The sequence below is a fragment of the Haliotis asinina genome, chromosome 6, assembly GCF_037392515.1.
Source record: "Haliotis asinina isolate JCU_RB_2024 chromosome 6, JCU_Hal_asi_v2, whole genome shotgun sequence".
Classification (NCBI taxonomy): Eukaryota; Metazoa; Mollusca; class Gastropoda; order Lepetellida; family Haliotidae; genus Haliotis; species Haliotis asinina.
In genome coordinates, this window is record NC_090285.1 from 3916755 (window position 1) to 3938452 (window position 21698).

At 38.7% G+C, this 21698-nt stretch overlaps 1 protein-coding gene across 1 annotated transcript in view; it reads right to left on the reverse strand.

The window, feature by feature from the left end:
• Positions 1 to 21698, reverse strand: part of LOC137286332 (potassium voltage-gated channel subfamily KQT member 1-like) — a 116932-nt gene that overhangs the window by 92309 nt on the left and 2925 nt on the right. Inside the window, exon 2 of the mRNA XM_067818122.1 lies at positions 8533 to 9249. Within this exon, the coding sequence (XP_067674223.1) occupies positions 8533 to 8867 (335 nt within the window). The 5' untranslated portion in view covers positions 8868 to 9249. The remainder of the gene's footprint in view (positions 1 to 8532; positions 9250 to 21698) is intronic.

Sequence of the window (21698 nt, forward strand, 5' to 3'; positions counted from 1 at the left end):
AAGTTAATGTTAGTTCAGCATGGGTATACTTGTACACGTAACTACTGAGGTGAGTCTGTGTGTGCAGTAATTGAGAGAATCATGTGATACAACGATGTATATGAGAGTGACAAAACTAGTCATAGATAAGCATGCCTGCTCTGCAATCTGGAACCACATCTAAACCAGACTATAAAGAGTGCCAGTTTAGACAGCTTCCCCTGTACTTATTTTCGAGAAGGAAATGTTGTAGGTAAAGTTGCTAAGACTTTGTATCATACATATACATTCAAGATGGAAATGCTGTACAAACAAAACATATTGCCCTTTTGTGTTGAATGCTAAATATAACAATGTTATATATCAACTTGTATCCACACAGCTGCCATCACTCCCAGCCCAGAGTTCCAGCCCCAGCTGGTTACAGCAAGCAGTTGGACTCCCTGCAATGTGTCACTGCTCCAACCAATTGTTCTGTGGTGCTTCAATGCTGTAAAACATGGCCTTGTTTAGCAACCTTCCCAAAACTCATTTACAAGGCAGGGTAGGCTTAACCCAGTTCATCAAGCCAAGTATCTCATGACTATCTACATGGCTGATGTCTATTCACAACTTAATGACCACCGTCATGCTAACATATCACACCCTATGTTGTTTTTGTGTACCCAATTATTACGCATGACTGCTAACTCACATGGGGGATAGAGGTAGTTTCATATATATCTCTCACAAGTCACAAAGAACTGTATATATTTTATAACTGATGACATGTTAATCAAAGTGTGAATTTTTCATAATCTATACTGACTTCAAATATTTTGGAAATAAAATTAAAGCAAAATTAATTTTTAGTTACATTGTCTGCAAAATCTGTCTTTTTTGAAAGTCATTTTCGAACTTTGTAAAAGAAAGGTATATATTTTTAAGTGAAGAAGATTTAATTAGCATGTTAAAGGCAACATGCTCAAAAGTAAAATTTGATGGGGCAGTCAGGGATCTATGCAAAGAATATGATTGGTTGACTACATGCAAACTTTATCCAGTCATGTCCATGTAGGTTATAAGCATCAAGAGAACTCATGAACAATTGTAATAACTTGAATATAATTGTACGGGTAAATTTTCATACTCACAGGTGCCTGGACTTCTGAAGTAAGATTCATTATTTCACACATTACGTCTGATGTAATTATTTATTCATATTTTCCCTTCTGCCATTCACATCAACAAGACTTGACTTTGAATGTATTTGTGCCTCCTGTAAGTCAGGATATGCAAACCATTGTGAAAGACAATCATGGTATTGTGCTGTTGGACGCTGCTTCATAAACACATGCAAGATATCACTGGAATGTACAGAGAAGTCTACTTCGTGAAGAGATGACATGAATATGAAAAAGGTTTGTTGGTTTATTTAATACTTTTCTGAAGACGTATGAACTCATACATAAATGTTTTCATTTATCAACATGATACATTGTCACTGAACCTTATCATGTATGTTTCGAATACGTGCAGGGTAACATATCATTCATTCATCTGTTTGATCTTAGAAGTGACTTTTATCTTATATAGGGGATTGTCAGGTGGGGATTAAAGACAAATATCATTCTAACTACTATGTAAATCCTATAACAATACACGACACCTCTATTTGCCAAAATGTATTGCTATTAGCTGATTATGTATAAGTCTTGAGGTCACTGAGGAAGCAGCCAGAATATATCTGTCTCAAACTTTAGAGATGATATAAAGTTCAAATGGAGTAATGTACATGGAAAAGTGTCATGTAAATTATGTATGAAGTCATTCACTACTGTGTTTATGTTCTTGTGCGGTTCCTCACAAACTGTATAAAAGTAACAATTCTTAAAGGCATCAAGGAATAATCCTGATTAGGTAATTTTCATATATCTCACTTCACCATTATTTATGAATGTGCAAGTAAGAACACATGTCCTATCACCAATTTACAATGGTGTAACTCTACTGGCAGTTTACAAAAGACAAACATCGATATCATGTAATTTAGGAATTAAATTATCAGATTTACTTTTGATACATGATTTTATACAATTTGTGACTATTACCCTTAGATAAATGTGCAAGAACATAAAACAATCCTTGCCCATCAGAGTAGTGGCAAATAAGATAACACACACATTGTGTTATCAAACACATAAGCACTTCCTCTGAATATCAGCCTTTGGCCTTCATATAAATAAAAGATTTGTCTTTGAAAGGGATGTATCAGTTTAAATATTGCTATGTTTGATAAACTCCCACGGTACAAATTACTGTACCCTATATTGTACCAGTTGTAACTACTGAACTGTGGAAGGTGCAATGATACAACTCTGTACCACTGATACACACTTCATGGCGATACATTAATCTCAACAATGTCAGGTGTCTTGGCAAGAAGTGATTCCTCCCTTTTGTAAAGATCACAGGATTCATGAAGTTCTAGCTTCTGAATGTTGTTCTGATGTTTTGGTTAAGTCATTGACAAGACATTTTCTCATCATTGTTGTATTTTCAGGACATTGTTTTCGCTTCACAGTTATAATACAACGTGTAAAATCAATACCTCTTCTCCGGATGTGATTCTGTACCTTCATCTCTTTGTCATCTGTATTTCTCATCAACAACACTCTATGAAAGTAATTTATCAAACATTATGTCGCATTCAAAAGATTTCTCGGTGGAGCAATGTTTTATATATGTTTTGAACAAGAGCGAACAGACAATGAAGAGACAAAAACGGAGAAACTACAAATACTGCCAATACTGCCAGTGTGCAAACTAGTTCCAGAATGCCTAAAATGGGCCTGATTTTATGACTTTACTGGGGCAGTAATGGCTCACTTACGTGATGTTAGCTGGGCTGCCACGTCATACAGAAATACATTAAAAGCTGGTACTTGTTATCTTGTCTGATGCTTGGCACTTATGGCATAAACCACAAACTGGGTGATTAAAGTCAGTAAGTAGTGCTTCAGTTTCGGGTACATATAGAGAATCTAACCCAAGTCTCTACTGATATCAAATGTATCAACACAAGTTGGTAAAGTAACAAATATCTGAGGCTTGCCCAGCATATTTTTACCTTTATCAACGAGTGTTGATATAATTGATATCAGTAGACACGAGGTTGAGATTCATCCAAAACCATTCTTCATTAGTTTTCAATGAAAAATGTACATCTCTGAACAGAGCACTGGCATTAGATTTGCGGTGTAATGATATCATAGCATTGTGATGTCATCAAGTTCATGACATCATAGCATTGTCAGGGCATTGTGAGAAATCTACTATCAAAGCGACATCTGCTAGGAGACATCGTCTGATCTCCCACAAACGATGTCTCCTGTGGAACACAGTTTTGGATGATAAATCTGTGGTGTCTGACCCAACAATGACCCTAAGCCAAAATATAGCAGTTCACATGCACTAGATGGAACTACTTAATACAACGAGTGAGTGACTTTGGTTCGATGTTGCTTTTAGAACAGAAGTCAGGAGAGATAATTAAGCCCAAGTCATTTTCATTATACATATCATGATGGGTTGTACATGTCTTCATCAAAAATAATTAAAACCCTAGTTCCACAAACTCTCCTTGGTTTGGGGGACTTGTAACTGATAAGAGTTGTCTTCCGTTAGCTTGAATTAAAAAAACTTTAACATACCATTGATAGGCCATGAAACTGACTGCAGGCCATGATAGGCCATGAAACTGACTGCAGGCCATGATAGGCCATGAAACTGACTGCAGGCCATGATAGGCCATGAAACTGACTGCAGGCCATGATAGGCCATGAAACTGACGGCAGGCCATGATAGGCCATGAAACTAACTGCAGGCTATGATAGGTTAGGCCATGAAACTGACTGCAGGCCATGATAGGCCATGAAACTGACTGCAGGGAGTAGGAACAAAATATTCAGGACAGGGATGTCCAAGTTAGGGTGGGGAGAGGATAAGGGTCAGTTTGGGGGCTGTGTTATGCTTGACTTTAACCACCCAAGAAAACATTTGTTTGTCCTATCCAAAACAACAACATAAGCTCTATTGATCATCAGCTCGCTTGAGACTGAACCCAGTCATTTACATCCTGTATTTACCATTTACGTTACAAAATAATGGGACTGGAATCACCAGCATTGACCGCACAGACAGCAACCAATCATTAAGTCCACTCAACTCGCTAGCCACAGCCGGCTCTAGGCTGATGAAGTGACACAAACACTAATGTCACTGTTATGAATGTGCAAACCCATTTAGAAATGTTCTCAGTTAAGGTGTGTCTGTTCCCACTCTATGGTTATAACACAGCATGCAGCTAGGCAGGGAAGCCCACTGACCATGGCCATCGTGTAATTGCTTCATAGCGTAAGGACAATGTAGAACAACGTATCCCACTCCGTGCAATCATTTGGTTTAATGACATATCTATTAATCTCAAAACACAGGGGAATTCTTTTGCTTTGAAGCTTGCAGTGATTACATTTCAATGTCATTGCCATAATATTTTTTCTACTCTGAAGGTTTTGATAGAAGTGGTCTATTTCTCAAGGATGAGTGGGTGAAATATAATTTGATCATAAATCTTATCCCCCTTTGGTCAATATTCAAGCAATGTTTCAGTGGAAGATATCAGAAATCTGCATCACACATGTGGGAATCAAACCAAGGATTTCAGAATCAAATGCCTTAACCACCAGCCCACCTTAACCACCTCATGGGAAACAAAAACCTCTACAACGATGCACTGAGCAATATTCCAGCGATATGGCAATAGTCTGTACATCTGTATGAGTCTGGACTAGACAATCCAATAATCCACACATGAGCATCGATCTATGCAGTTGGGATACGATGACATGTGTCAATAAAGTCACCAAGCCTGATCACCCAATCCTGTCAGTCACCACTTACAACAAGCAAGGGTTGCTGACGACCAATTCAAACATGTAACGCTCATGGGTTACCGCTAGATTGTGAAGTCCTGGAACAATACCAACAATGTTAAAGTTGAGCAGGCATCACCCCAATGTTTACACCTACACACATCAGCTGAAGTAAAACATGGTTGTCATTGGAGACATGGTGCTGTCTTTGTTGGAGCCAGTTTCTCCTCAAGACCAGACAACAATGTAACAATGTACATTCATGATTCAAAGATTCACTGGAGCATGGACAGGCTTTGCAAGATGCTACACACTTGAACTGAAATTGATTAATATATTGACCTAACATGAATGTTCATGTATTTATTGATGTATTCTTTGTACTACGTTTATGGCAAACCTTCCTATATCAAACTGAAAGATGAGATTATTTGTTCTTTAGGCCCTGACCACCTGCTTCATGTTTTACTCAAATATGTCTCAAATGAACTAAATCATTATTATCCCATTTATTGTTACAAGCTTCTCTAACCTCTGGGTGTGACACCTATTTCTGAAGTCCTCCATCATCATATTGCTGGAATATTGTTGCTCAGGGCAGAATGAAACTAAACTCACTCATTCGCTCTGACCTCTGGAGGCTTACATGAGGAAAAGGTAACTTTTTTACTCTCATAAAATGAAAAGAAGGCAATCACTGAAGTGTGACTTCCAAATTTAAGTACTAGATGGCCACTGTCATGAAGATTTTCAATTCAAGAAGAGATAGTGCTTATGGCATGATCTGAGAAACAGTTCAAAACATGAAACAAAACCAACATTTCTCAGAAGATCCTTGCATTTAATCAAACTTTACACTGTACCTCTTCCATTGAAAATGGTTTCATATTTTTCAAAAGAATCTATGCAATAGTTTTCAAGTTTTTGTACAGATGTTTAAGTAAAACACTCAAAGTAGAAAAATGTAAAATGGCTTCACACAACTCCTCTCCTGATGGTATTGAACATGAAAAGAATCCAGTTGTTTTCATGTTATGGTTTGCAGAAAAACAGACCTTGAGTGGACAGATGGATGGATGGATGGATGGATGGATGGAAGGAGAGTGGAAAAAGGAAGAGATATATAGGCAAAATTCTTTGGTATAACTACATATGTCTGCCCTTGTTATAGATGGGTCCTCTAGCTCATTTGTTGTTAAACTATATTCCTATTTTGAAAGCATCCATTTGCAGGACAGGTGAGATAAATATGGATACCTAGATACTTCAGATAGTTGTCAACACTTTCATACTGGTTCTGTAAGTGTTTAGAATAATCCTTTGAAGCCATGGACCTAGCACAAACCTAGCTGGCAGGCAGGCAGGCAGGCAGGCAGGCAGGCATAGTCAATGTACTAATGATTCTCTAACAAAGGAGCAAATCACTAATCAGGTTCCTTTGATGTTTCCAGCCTAATTGTCTGCAAGAACTAGGCTCATTACTCCTCAATACCTCATTGAAGAAAAATACAGTGGTGTTTAGAACTACATGTTTTCTAAAGAAATCCAAAGAGGAATGCATGAGTGTTGTCCAGTCTTTGATAACCATTTCTTCATTGGAACACCTTGAGAACACTGCATGTTTTCATGCCTAACATCTTCCTTATTGCTTGAAGGACATTCATTTTCCACTAATGTACCCAGCGCAATCTAGCCACATCACTTTCAATCAAAGATCAATCATCAGAGATGGATGCAAACAGATATTGTAAATGACCAACTTGGAAACATAGCCTGACAACAACTCATTCAATCAAACCCATTGCGTTATTGTTATTTTGACCAAAAATCAATTAATCCTACATATTGTTGTTTCAGGTATTATTTCTGAGAGATATGTTGCATAATTATATCACATATGGCTGTTTTACCACATATTGTCATTGTTCAATCATCAGCATGACTACCTGTTGATAACCAGACAAAGAACACCAGGATCAAATGACCCCCATGAGAAGCTGAGGTGATAAGGGTCACTAGTTAAGGGGCCCCCAGGAAGGATCATGGGGTATCACCAGTATGTAACGTGTCTGGAATGTTTTTCACACAGAAATGAACTGTTTTATTGTAGGGGATTACCGCTGATCATTGACAGGGAACACCAAACAATAGAGGCTTGGTTAGCGAGAAGACCCAGGGTAAAACAGTCAGCCATAATACCATTACAAATTTTGTATAAAGTTCTAACATATTTGGTTAAGTTGTTTCTAAACATCACCCAATTACTTCTCTCCATAGCAGGTGTTCAATCTTTATCTAACTTTAAAATAACACTTAGAAAAAAACATTAGATCATGTTTGAGTCTGTATCATAAGCATGTGGCTAGGAAGCACCATCAAATAGCAACACCAGGTGTTCTAGAACAAATGAATATGTTTTGATGAAGCACCATCAAAAAGTGATGACACCAGGTGTTCTACAACAAGTGAGTGTCACATTATAAACACATGAACAGGCAGGTCAATTCTATACCTGACAAAACATCGATATCAAAGGTGCAAGCCAAAACTTGGAAATGCATAGGAATATATTGTATGTGACATGTGAATAACTTGGAAGTAATGTTGCACTAAGACATTGACAGCTGAACCTGTTGAACATACAGTACATCCATGGCCTCCTTGTGACATATGTGAAGGATTCATCTACTCAGTGATTCACCAGCCATGTTAAGAAAACATTACAGTTGATTCTTGGGGTGAAGACAATAAATAAACCCTCACCAGATCTTTACAGCTTGCAATCAACAGGGATGAACTGTGACATATGCTCATCATACTACTGAACATTTATACATTGTTTTAAAGCTGCTGCTCAGCATTATACAAAGCTAGCAACAGCAGGGGGCACCAGGAAGGGGATGTACATGATGTACCTAAGTGGGAGTACTAGCCCAATGAATGCTCGTCTTGAACACTCTGAGGCCTGAGACATATCTACAGGCATTGATACTGTGGTGACAAACAAGCAACCAATCATTAAGTCCACTCAACTCGCTAGCCACAGCCGGCTCTAGGCTGATGAAGTGACACAAACACTAACGTCACTGTTATGAATGTGCAAACCCATTTAGAAATGTTCTCAAATAAGGTGGGTCTGTCCCCACTATGGTTATAACACAGCATGCAGTTAGGCAGGGAAGCCCACTGACCATGGCCATCTTGTAATTGCTTCACAGTGCAAGGACAATATAGAATGATGTATTCCTCTTGGCGCAATAATTTGGCTTAATGACATCTCTATTAATCTCAAAACACAGGGGAATTCTTTTGCTTTGAAGCTTGCAGTGATTAAATACCAATGTCATTGCCATAATATTTTTTCTACTCTGAAGCTTTTGATAGAAGTGGTCTAATTCCCTAGAGTGAGTGAGTGAGTGAATATCTGATCGTAATTTTTTCACACTTTGGTCGATATTCAAGCAATGTTTCTGTGGGAGATAACAGATATACAGTGGCCTATACTCAGGACTTCAAACCCATGCTATTCTGGACACTGTAGGAGTGCAACACACCACAGCAAAAAGAGACATCTGATTTGAAAGGCCCCATTGCCTCCCAGTCACAAAAGACAAGTTGAAAGAAGGTTTAATGTACTTACACTGTGAAATGGTAGATGAAACACTTCCAACCTGTGGGTCGTTCGAGGAAGTTGTAGATGCGCGCCTGCAGTGAGGTCTTGCCATGGATGCGACTTGCGTACATAGGTGGGTAAGGCTTGTTTTCTGCAGCTTGCAATGCTTGCTGAAGGTTTTTGGAGTCTACAGAGGGAGCCAGCGTAGACCCAGAGGAAAATTCTGCTTCATAATGTTCAGTAATAATACTAGGGAATCCATTTCCAGAAAACTTAGACTTGTTCCTTTTAAGGAAACCCCGAAGTTCATTTTTGGGCAGCATTCTCTGGGCAGAGCCATCATCTCGACATGGAACATCCATTGCTGATTCTATCCAAACACTTTTCCACCTAACGCTGAATGTCACTTATTGTTGAAAAATTCACAATCTACCAGGAATTGAAATTTGAAATGATTCCAAGCCTGACAACATGTCACATACTGATATATTAACAAGAAACCAAAGCTCAGTCTATGACGATTTTCTTGAACTGAGGGATCACCTAACTGCAGATATATACATTGTTATCTATGCTGTGGTTTCAAGTTTGAGTGTCTAACATGCATGTAGTTTATCCCACTGCCAACATGCCCAGTCCTATGTTCCGAGGGTCACCCTACACCAGCTGCCGCCATCTTGTCCACAGGTCCAGATTTGCTGCTTCCAGCATGGGTTGATTGTCCTCAGCATCGCACGAGTCAATCTGCCAACAGAAAACATAATCACTGTCATGAGCCTTTTTCTTTGATGGATAACATATTCTTATCCACAGTAAGTCTGCTTGTTTCTCAACAGATACCTACCCAGTACACTTGCCTTATTGCATTCACAGCAAAGCCTGTTTGCTTTTCAACAGATACCTCCACCTTCCTTATGTCATGCACAACAAGTCTGCTTGTTTCTCAACAGATACCTCCACCGTCCTTATGTCATGCACAGCAAGTCTGCTTGTTTCTCAACAGATACCTCCACCTTCCTTATTTCATGCACAGCCTCTTTTTCTCCACACAGATTGTCACATCTGTCTCTCATTTACAGCTTCAGTTAGCACCATGGGTTTCAGATTTCCAACAAAGTCATGTTATCACCTCTCTAGTCATTTCATATTATATATGTCACAAACTCACAATTACTGTTCAAACAGCAGTGTTAATGAGAAATATTTCAATCATAATGACCACAGACCTAGATACCTCATATAATTCACATTTGCACCACACAGAACATCAATACCACGTTTCCTGGCTGGCCAACAATGGACTCGACTGACCCAAAGTACAGTGGTAACTAAGTAGTTGCAAATATGCCAAGCAGAAGTGAATCTTTATGAACACAATGGAACAGCCACCAGATTTATCACCCTTACGAACAGAAACAAAGTAACAGTGTTGTTAATTTTAGGCATGCTTTTATGAAAAAAGAAAAATACAATGAATTTTAAGTTGTATGACACAATGTGAATATTCTTTTAAATATCTGCCATACTGGTGGAAATACTTGTTTATGCAAAATAGGATCAACTGTTCAAACATTTTGTTTTATTCAAAAAGGACAAAAACATGGTGACACATACTTTCTGTCACACACTGAAGTATGTAACACTGATACATGTCAAAGTGAAACTGAAACGCTAAAAATTAAAAGCAAGAAGAACCAATCACATGATCCTGCATGTAATCCGATGTATGCTCATCATCTGGACTGGCATCCACACACTGTAAACCAATTTTACAGCCCAGGGTGAACCAATCATAGTACATTTTAAATGTAGTTATAAAGACAGTGGTCAAAGCTGTGAATGTTTGTTTGCAGTGCAACTCTGATTTGGTAGAAATCATACAAATTGAAAAGTTCGAAACTAAGAGAAAATATATACAAGAACTCCTTCTACCTCTTTCAGAGAACCTCTGCATGGTTCATGTTGTCAAGTTTAATCAGACAATCTAAGAAGTGAAACTGACTTGTGATTGGTTTGCTCAACATCCCAGTGTAGACACCTGACAGGTTGAAAAACTAGCCAAGGGAGGTAATAAATTTGTCAGGCCAAGCTGAAGTTGCCTGCAGGGTCTAGAGGAGACTTCTCCAAATGTATACCCAGGAGATACCGAGGAAGACCATGGGTGTACATCAATCAACATTGTTATAAAATTTAGGTCACCATTCCTGTTAACAGATTCATTAATGTGACAAAAAGGGAGATTAATGTCTGTAAGAATGTACAACCTTGAATCACACCAACATGAATATTTAATCATTAGTTAAATGACTGTTGACAGAAACATTCGACAATTGGTTTCATAGAATGACGAAACAGCTGTGAAATTACAATTCACACCTAATCTTTGCAGTTTATTCTCGAAACAGTCACGACAAGGTGATAACTTTCATTGTGTAAATCGAGTAAACCACAGAATGGCTTTTACATAACAAATCAAGGGTTTTGTGTGTTGATTATTGAACACAGTGTATTAGTATGTTCAATAGTGCACTTTTCTCTACAGAAACCATTTTGTTCATCGACTGAGCTACTATGACTACTCAGCCAAACACGACACAGAATTCTGTGTTCTATTGCTCCCGGCAACAACAGGGGAATAAGCATTATAGGCGACTGGGACTTTCCTCGACACAATTTGGATCAGCAGGTCAACATCCTACAAACAATTTGCAGGAACAGGTTGAAATCCTGCAAAAACTGTGTTAACATTTACTTAGAACCACAACAACGGAAATGCTATCGTTGCTGAACTCTAACCTTTAGTGCCACAAAATATTTTAGAAAAGATTTTAAAGGGCTTTAGAGAAAGTAAAGTGATACTGCTTGTTCTGTGAAACTGACTGGTCATATGAGAAGTTGCATTTCATTATTGATGAAGTGTCAAGATATCGTTCCTGTCTTGGTATCATTAAAACAAACCCATAAAACAGTGATGCTCTGATTAATTAAAAAAGGTAATTCAGTGAAACTAACAGCCATAACTAACAATTCTTCAAATTACACAGAAATAATCAAACAAAAACATAACTTTTCCTCATGACAATAAAAATACCAAATTAACTGCAGTGTACTCACAATAGAGGATGGTTGGTACCTGTCATAACATCATCCCTACAGCTAGGACAATGCTTATGATATCAATCACTGGCTTGCCTGGTCCAGATGGACTGATGTCACATGTTTACAGACTGATGCCTTCTAGCTGGAATGCTGTTGAGTGTGGCATTAAACAACAAACCAAACACAATAGAGGATAATGTGTCTAATGTCGGTGGCATCACACCTCTTGGTCTTATTGATCTTCTTATCCTTGGTCGGCCACCTGACCAATGAGCTACCGCCCATTCAGCAGGCTGGCGTAGTGAGGATGTAATTGTATTGACACTATACAGATGGGTGTGTCAGAACAAACTAGGAAACAAATCTGTTTGATTCAGCACCATATACTGTCACTCGTCATATGAACTCTAATGATAGTGGAAATTCAATCATCGTTGTCGCATTATACAAGCATGTGTTCAAAATTAATTCATGATTCATATCAATTTGATTTTCATGTCAATGTTTTTATTCAAACCATGAAAATTAGTTTCTTATGATGAACATGGTCATACTGATCATACTGCATATTACAAGGTTCAGTGAGTGAGTGAGTGAGTGAGTGAGTGAGTGAGTGAGTGAGTGAGTGAGTGAGTGAGTGAGTACTATGCTGAGTGACTATTCCTGGTACAAACAGAAAGACTACCTGGTAGTGAAATAGACAGGCAGATATTCTTTACTTTAAAATTTCATGGATTTTCGTCAGTCTGTAAAACACAAGTATTTCAAGATTCCATTTTAAAAAAAGCAGTCCATGCTGATGACAAACATCATTTATAATGAAATGTAGATTCAATGAAATACACAAGCAGGAATTTAAGTACAGGCTGTGATGGATGGATATTTGTGCAGCAAGATTAATGATGCATTAGCCGAGGGGACAGAAGATGAAGATACCTTGCAGCAGATTACATCAACCCGACATCCTTCGGCCACAATTCAATAAGCCATGCAAGACAGTCACTGGTGACCTGCCACACAGGGCACGGAATCCCAGCCACAAAGAACTATGGGTAGAATCCAGTCTTGTCTCTAGACATCACAATTAAACCTTCTTGCATGCAATGGCTCAACACAATTTTAGCTTGATGTCACAAAAGTCCTTAAATATGAGACAAGCTCTTCCCTAAAGCTCTCGTCATACCACAGGATGTGTGTGTTTTCTTGTATAACAACATAGCCTACAGCAAATTGGAGACATCTCCTTTTGAGGATTTGATTCGACAAATTCCAAATGCATTTTCTATGATTCTGTGGAACTGGAAATGTTGAGACAGTTTTGACAACACCTGTGACAGGATCTGATCACATCACTATAGAATGCATGTCACATATGTTGCCGAATATGTGTTATGTACGATATTGATCAGCTTTGTATATGGACAGCCGTTTATCTTTTTTTGTTTATATTCATGACTATAGGTCATTGTGACATTTTGTAAGAGGTATTAAGTACAGGAAGATTGTGTTGACATTCCTTAGATTCCACTAGGATGTGAAGTAATCAGGACTGCAGTCCTGGTGCTTCAGCAATGACAAGCTTGTTAATAAACTTAAACTGAAACTGTTGCAATATCAGACAATGATTTTTCTTTGGATATAAATAAAAAATAACTGGGACATTAAATCCATTTTCTATTGTTAAAGATTTATTTGTATCCTTTGTTATAAAAAATGGTGGACTCTAAATTTGCATTCATTGAAACTTGGCAACTAAGTCATGTTACATTTGTGGCACAATCTTGTAATCCATCCTGCTGTAATACTGTTGTCTCTGTGCTCTGAAGATAGCAGCACCCATGTTTGTTGCTGTGAAGATACAGGCTAGAATTTGCCAGTCAGGAACCTAGTTTGTCGCATAGGAAGATTAACAGCATTGGGGGTGGACTGGGGTGGGCAGACTCATTGATTCAGTTGACAGATGTCATCTTTTCCCAATCCCATCCATGATGCACATAAAGTTACTCACTGGATTGTCTGGTCCAGGTTACCGTTGCACAAAACAATCTTAGCATTAAGACTGTAATTCCCATACCTTAACAGGCTTAAGGTAGTCTCAGCACTGCGGTTGTTTTGTATGACAGGCTCACTTGATTACATACAGATTGAAGTCATGCAGCTGGAATACTGCCAAAACAACAAAACATGTGTATTTCTCCAACCATTGAACCATTGTGATCAATTGTCAATATGTATTACAAGTGATCTTCAAAGGTTTCCAGTGCTTGAACTGTAGAACTATAGTGAGATTAGACACACATCAACTCCTGAACAAAAAATGTAAACACCCATCTTTGATGGTAGTTAAAGATGAAAAAAAAGTTTTTTATGAAGATGTATTTTATATGCATATCATAGTTGTATCTTGGACCTTAACTTTGCAGTATTTCAGCAACTATATATAAGAGCCTTGTAATGTTTTGGAAACTTCTGGATGTTTATTTACTAGGATAGTATTTGAACAGACGTAAACAAGCACCTACCTGTAATACGAGGTCAGTATTGATGGACTGCTGAGATGGAACCGTTCAAAGACAAAGGAAAGATTACATTAGAGGATGAAGCTATTGGATAGTAGCCGAATATTGGCAATAAAAAGTACATTTCCTGTCCGTGTGCCACCAATACATCGTGAGTCTGTGTTCCACCAATGTACTTCCGATTTTGTGTACGTGGGTTTCACCGGCCAATTAGAGAAGCCATCTTGGTTAGTGGCATAGAGGAAATTGAGCTGAACTCCTTCGGGCAAGTGCACAGTTGGGAGACAGCGAAACCTGCAGTATTGGTACCACCCGTCTGAAGACAGCAGCAGCAATCCTCACACAATGGCACTGACCACAGGCTCTAAGAAATGGAACTAAATGCCCATTTGGGAAAGTATTTGTCACTTTGGAAAATATATAAACCATGAAGGATTTGACGAATCACACTGAGCAAACCATCGTAAACAAACCGTGATGGGTGCTAAATTATGAACACAGATCATCAAGGGATAGAACAATTTTTTCCCAATCGCTACAGGAAATGATGCATCGTGTAGTTCACGTGACTGATCATCACTTCCAAAACTACAACTGCTTTCTGTCACCCAATAATACATCAAATCCACATTGTTTCACAAACATCCTACAGAGTGTCTTCTAAAACTTGACTCCAACAAGTGGGAGTTTTCAGACTGGCATGGTTCACACCTTTCAGAGCTCCACACTTTGCTGACAAAACCCTCCTGTTCGTACCTCATGTAGTGAATCCTCCCAGTCTCCATACATCACCGTTCTCACTTTCAACAATGGAGGCAGTCCCACAGGCCCTAACAACACACCTTCACACAATTACAAAAGCACTCTTTGAAACATGGCAGCTATCAGCTTGGGGATGTATGCAGAAAATCCAAAATAGCTGAGAGAGGTGAGCAATTCCAAACACTGTTACACAGCGATGTGGATGACGAGGAGAAAGCTGCCTGCCTATTAGACGCACCAGGGGAAGGACGGGCATTAAATGTGTGTTTACCATCTGCTCTTCTGATGGGCAGCCTGTGAAAGGTTTTAGGAGTTCCATAGCTCGAGGGTCACAGGTTCTCCCAACAAACCACACCATAATGCTTGAAGAGAACACTTCTTCTAAACACTGGGGAGGAATGAAAGTAATAATGGTGCAATCAGATGAGTCATTAAGGTGTCTTGTGTGTTAGAGATATGTCAGTCTGTGCTAGGAATTTCATGTATCATAGGTTTGATATCCCACTTGTATATTGGAAACCACTGGTGTTCAAGTTTCATAATTAATTCTAATTAAATACCTGTTGATTAAAATTATTCACTATGTTGGAAGAGCTATAGACATGAAACTGTCACATGAAAAGATATGCAGGGATGACTTTAATCATTACTAATTAATCTGAGGTTAGTATTATATATTAATTATACCATCATCTAGCAAGTTCACTTCACTGAAGTTGTGAAACTATCATCATCATCATCATCATCATCATCATCATCATCATCATCATCATCATCATCATCATCATCAAACTGTCCAAATTTTAATCAATTGATTGATGGTGACATATATATTTTATCTGTTAACAACAAATCAATTAGCTCCCAAACTAAAGCATGTTTCCTGGTTAATCAATCATCCATCCTTCTGGTTTAAAGTGAAGCCACAACGTGTTTCTTAAAAACCTGTGGATGTAACACAAATATTGTTATTTATTTCAATCACATCAAAGGCAACATTGAGTGAACAAAACATTCCACTTATCCACCTTGTACTTTGTGATCAGCATAGAAACATGAGCGGCTGCATGTCGTGCATTATCTACGTGAACCGTTCCCATGGATTGAGCACCCATGTCCAATATCACCTGTAGATCAATGGCAAGTTATCAGACTTTCATCCCGGTCTACATCGGTGCACACCACCACATCTCATTCCCTTCTCCGGATGTGGCCAGCCATCCATGTCCCCAACACGTTTCTCTGATATACAACACGCTCATCACCAACGATGTGGATAGTATTCATTGACAATCCTGTACTCTGTGGATCACACAGATTTCTGGTGACAGTTGCATAGCCCAATGGTTCAAGTGCTTGTCATCCTGAAAATCCATGTTTAGTTCACCACATGGGTACATGATGCATTGTGTCAAACATGCATAGTTCAATCAAGTCTCAGATTGTTATGACAAAATCAATATCTTGTTTGAGACTGAGAGTTATTTGAATAAAATCTGATCAATGATGAAATGTTTCGTAAAAATCACACCATGACACTGCGAGTCCCCGACTGTCAGTGGAATGGGCAGAACTATGCTGTGTAAAGAGTACTGTGCAACGACTCCAATCAGCTTCACCTTTAAGGAAGTCCTTGCAGTGTACAAGTCTCCCACTAGGGGAAGGATGCAGTTGGAGGTCCACACAGCCTTCTAGGTGAAGTTTTTAGTTGTACGGAAAATATGATACCCTCTTTTGTTGAACATGGTTAGAGTGGGCAACCAGACAGGGCCAAGAGTGACATTTGTCTGGAAGATTAGTTAACCTTTATCATTGTATGGAGACACCAGTAATAATGTGGAAACTGAGATAGAGGATTACTACAGGAATTGACCTGAATTCATTGATGAATGCTCTGAGAATTGACCTGGATGAGGAAAGCTGCTAGCATTGATCCTTACTGGTTGCTGGACCAAGGACTGTAGTCCAGACTGATAGAAGGGTACGTTAGGTAATTCACATGCACTAACTGAGGAATACTGTAAGCAATGACCTGCATGGATTGGGGAATGCTGCCATTATTGACCTGCAATGATTCAGCAATACTGCCAGTTTTGACCTGCACTGATTGAGGCATACTGCCAGTATTGACATGCACTGATTAAAGAATACTGTCAGTATTGACATGCACTGACTGAGGAATACTGTCAGTACTGACCTGCACTAATTGATAAGAACTGTTAGTATTGACCTACACAGATTGAGGAATACTGCCAGTACTGACCAGCATTGAGGTATACTGCCAGTATTGACCTGCACTGATTCAGGAATATGGCAAGTATTGACCTATACTGAATGAGGAATACTGCCAGTATTGACCTGCACTGACTGTGGAAGGCTGCATGTATTGACCTGCACTGACTATGAAGGGCCTGGCTTCATGTACTGACCTTGTACGGTGTACACAATTAAACATTTTAAGGCTGACTACAAGGATGTACTACACACTCTAACTGTTTGCATGTACATAATGCAGGATTACAAACTGCATCTGAACCAAACACATAACAAGAGAGCTTATTTCTGCAGCTTCCCCACTGTCACAGAGTAGAGGCTTGAAACTACCACAACATCAGGAACACTGTGAGACAATCATAATTAGTGGTGTTCCATTTAATTGAAATAATCGAAGATTGGTCGCAGTGACCAAACAACCAACCAAGCAATCAACTGCATTTTCTCATAATCTTACATAAATGAAAAGTTGTTAGGGCCTGAAAACTTGTTAAATTCTCAGAAACTTACTTCACAAACTGAAAAGTGATGACTGCATAATTCTTGAAGTCTCTAGGAAGTGTATGTTCATGATATGTTAGTTGTCATTTTAAAGTGTCAAGATGCATCATGTTATACGTATCTGCAATAACAACCTGGATAGGAAATTTTGAAAAAATGATGCTAACAAACTTTTTTTGGTGATTGCTCATTGATATTGTGGTCATCAATTGTGGGATTTCAACCAATTCCCAACACTAATCATAATCTTCACACTATTATTTTAGCAATGCAATAAGCAAGTTGAAAAAAATGGGTATAAATGAATGCTTAACCTTTGAATGCATGCTCTTATCTGTTACTGTGTTGCTTCAAGCCAAACAGCATCCATAATACTCTGCATACTGTACAGGATTGATATACTGTACACAACCTGATATACTGTACAAGACCTGATATACTGTACAGGACCTGATATACTGTACAAGACCTGATATACTATACAGGACCTGATATACTGTACAAGACCTGATATACTATACAGGACCTGATATACTGTACAAGACCTGATATACTGTACAAGACTGGATAAGTGACTGAGTGAGTTTAGTTTTATGCCACACTCAGCAATATTCTGGCTACATGGTGGTTCTCTGTAAATAATCAGGTCTGGACCAGACAATCCAGTGATCAACAGCATGAGCATTGATCTGTGCAATTGGAAACCGATGATGTGTGTCAACCTAGTCAGTGAGCCTGACCACCTGATCCTGTTAGTCACCTCTTACAAGCGTAGGTGTTCCTGAAGGCCTATTCTACCTCGGACCTTCGTGGGTCACAAGACTGGACAAAGTGTACAAGCCTAGATATACTGGATATACTGTACAGGACTTGATATACTGTACAGGACTAGATATACTGTATAGGACTAGACATACTGTACAGAACTTGATATACTGTACAAAGCTGGATATATTGTACAGGCCTAGATATACTGTACAGGCCTAGATATACTGTATAGGACTAGATATACTGTACAGAACTTGATATACTGTACAAAGCTGGATATATTGTACAGGCCTAGATATACTGTACAGGACTTGATATACTGTACAGGCCTAGATATACTGTATAGGACTAGATATACTGTGCAGGACTTGATATACTGTACAAGGCTGGATATATTGTACAGGACTTGTTATACTGGACAAGACAGGATATACTGTAAAGGACTTGATATACTGTAAAAGACTGGATATATTGTACAGGACTTGATAGACTGGACAAGACAGGATAAACTGTACAGGACTTAATATACTGGACAAGAGAGGATATACTGTGTAAGACTGGATATACTGGACAAGCCCGGGCTTACACATGATTTTTGCAATTATAGTTGGGCAAGACCCCAATACAATATGTAAATATATTGTTTTGCAACCTATGGGGCTTGCACAAAGAAATGGCTTGATACATGCATGCCAGTAGCATGTGGACCAAGGGCCTTCGGGGTGTTAAGTGCACACCACTAACCATCATACAACACCATTTGGACTACGGGCACTCTTAGGTCAAGGATAACATCATTTGGATAAAGGTCAGATTTTCTCTGAAAACAAGTCTAGACAGTCATTAGAGAAGTTAAAAGTTGAAAGATCATGTCTTGTTAATTTAAGTTTCATCTAAAGAGCCTCCTTTTCATACAGTGCATACATGCAAGCTGGTTGTCAAACATGTTGAAAGGTCTGCTGAAACTGCTGTCATGTCTCACATTCTGACCTGGCTCACTTTACAAAGGAGATAATTATTGAAATGACTGTGGCATTTCAGTGTAGCTACTAATGCTTTTAAGCATGTAAGAGAGTTTTAAGTGTCTACATCTAAATGTCACATTCAATGAAGTAAAGATTTTGTATATTCATAGGGTAATCTCCTTTGTTCATAACACCCACTGATAAATGTCCTTCAAAGAACGCTACATGTGTGATGACTCTATCGTCCAGTCAAGTATCAAACATACATCAGCCCTACATGCTTGATGACTCTATCATCTAGTCACGTATCAAGCCTTCTATATCAGCCCTACATGCTTGATGACTATAGACCAGTCACGTATCAAGCCTTCTATGTCAACAGAAAATGTGTCATCACTCATAATTACCCCAACTGTAGTCACTACTGTTATAATTTTATTCTGTACATATCAAATCTCTTATATCACAACTACATATTATAATTCTCATATCACATATTTAATATCATATGACATCTCCCAGAACTCCATGTGACTTCTGTATACATGACTGAACCCAGCGGAAACATGATACAACTAAATCACCACTCCTGGACAGACTCCCAACACTGCAGCCAGCAAGAAGTTGCCTTCATCAGTTTCTGAGCAGTTCCAATAACTGTAGCAAACACAGCCACAGCATGCAGACAACAAAGAATTGTTATTGTCACAGGCCTCCAAGCGAGGGAGATGGCGATCTCTCTGGTGGTATTAGCTTCTCATCTCAATGTTACTGCCTTGTAACTTCACAAGTTTTTACACATTAAAGCTTGAAGAATTGCCGATTCAGGCAGAAGTTCTGATGAGCACCACTGCAGTCAAAAGTCCTCAGGCTTACTTTGAGACATGTAACTCAAGGTAATTAGCTCATTTTAAGCAACTTAACACTTTTTAGTAATGGGTCTGAAATATGTAGCAAGTATGGGATATTCGTTCCAGGTTTTGGAGGGAAATAGAAAGTCATTTGCTATACCCATGAGATGCTACTCACACTCAAATGGATTGGCAGTAATGTTTTCAACTTCATTTGCAAACAGCTCAAATAGCAGCCTTTTCTGCCTGGAGAGTAACAACAGAAGTTACTTGAAGTGTGAACTTGAGGACTTCTGAAAAAAAATCCATCTCCTCCACATTTATTACAATGATTCTCCATCCGGTCAGAAACAGGGGGATTGCACACCATCTAAATTACTTTAGGAAGGACCTCTTCATGCTAAGATTGACGGATAATTTAACATTCCTGCACCAATATGAGTATCTTCTTGATTACACTGTGTATACCTGCCACTGACCAGACACAACCAATTTCCCCTGAGAGATTAACCTATTTACTGAGAAGTCATGCACACAGTTTAAGTTATCCTTAAAATAACTTATAACTTACATAAACTGTTAAAAATTGGAAGCCTCTGAACCATGATTATATGAAATATGAACCATGAAAAGAATATTTAACTAAAGCCATGCCATTAGATGTTCTTGGACATATAGGCGGAGTTTGTTTTAGAACCCAGTCTGACTCAAACATCATGTCTGGTATTGCAAGGACAGAACTGATACAGTATAACCTGTTTCAAGAAATACAGTTGTACTCTGTGAGGCTAAGAAATGTGCTTTTTATCAAAACATCCATCATACCCTGTGAACAATCATTTGTTTTTAAGACCAGATGGATGCTTTCTAGCATTTTCAGGAAAACACTGCATCCTTCACCACTTTCAACACTAAATGTCATTTCTAAATTGTTGTGTCAGGTAGCTTAGTGATTAGTCAGTCAGCACAGGTTCGACCACTGCTCATCAAAACAATCTGACATGGGGTGAGACATATTTAGTGAGTTATCATTGCATGGAAACTTGTTTTGAACATTTTAGGCCAATACATATCCATTAGTTCTTAGGAAGAATAACTGGACAGAACCCTATAAAACTGTGACAGTGAGAAGCATCAAGGTTAGTGTGTGTTAACAGTTAAAATTAAAACAGCAGTTTTTTTCACAGCTTCTACTGACATCATCGGTTTATGTGTTGCATCCAGCTACTGACAGTGTTACAGTGGCCAACAGCTACTGACGGTGTTATAGTGGCTAACAGCTACTGACGGTGTTATAGTGACCAACAGCTGCTGACGGTGTAATAGTGGCCAACAGCTACTGACGGTGTTATAGTGGCCAACAGCTACTGACGGTGTTATAGTGGTCAACAGCTGCTGACAGTGTTATAGTGACCAACAGCTGCTGATGGTGTTATAGTGGCCAACAGCTACTG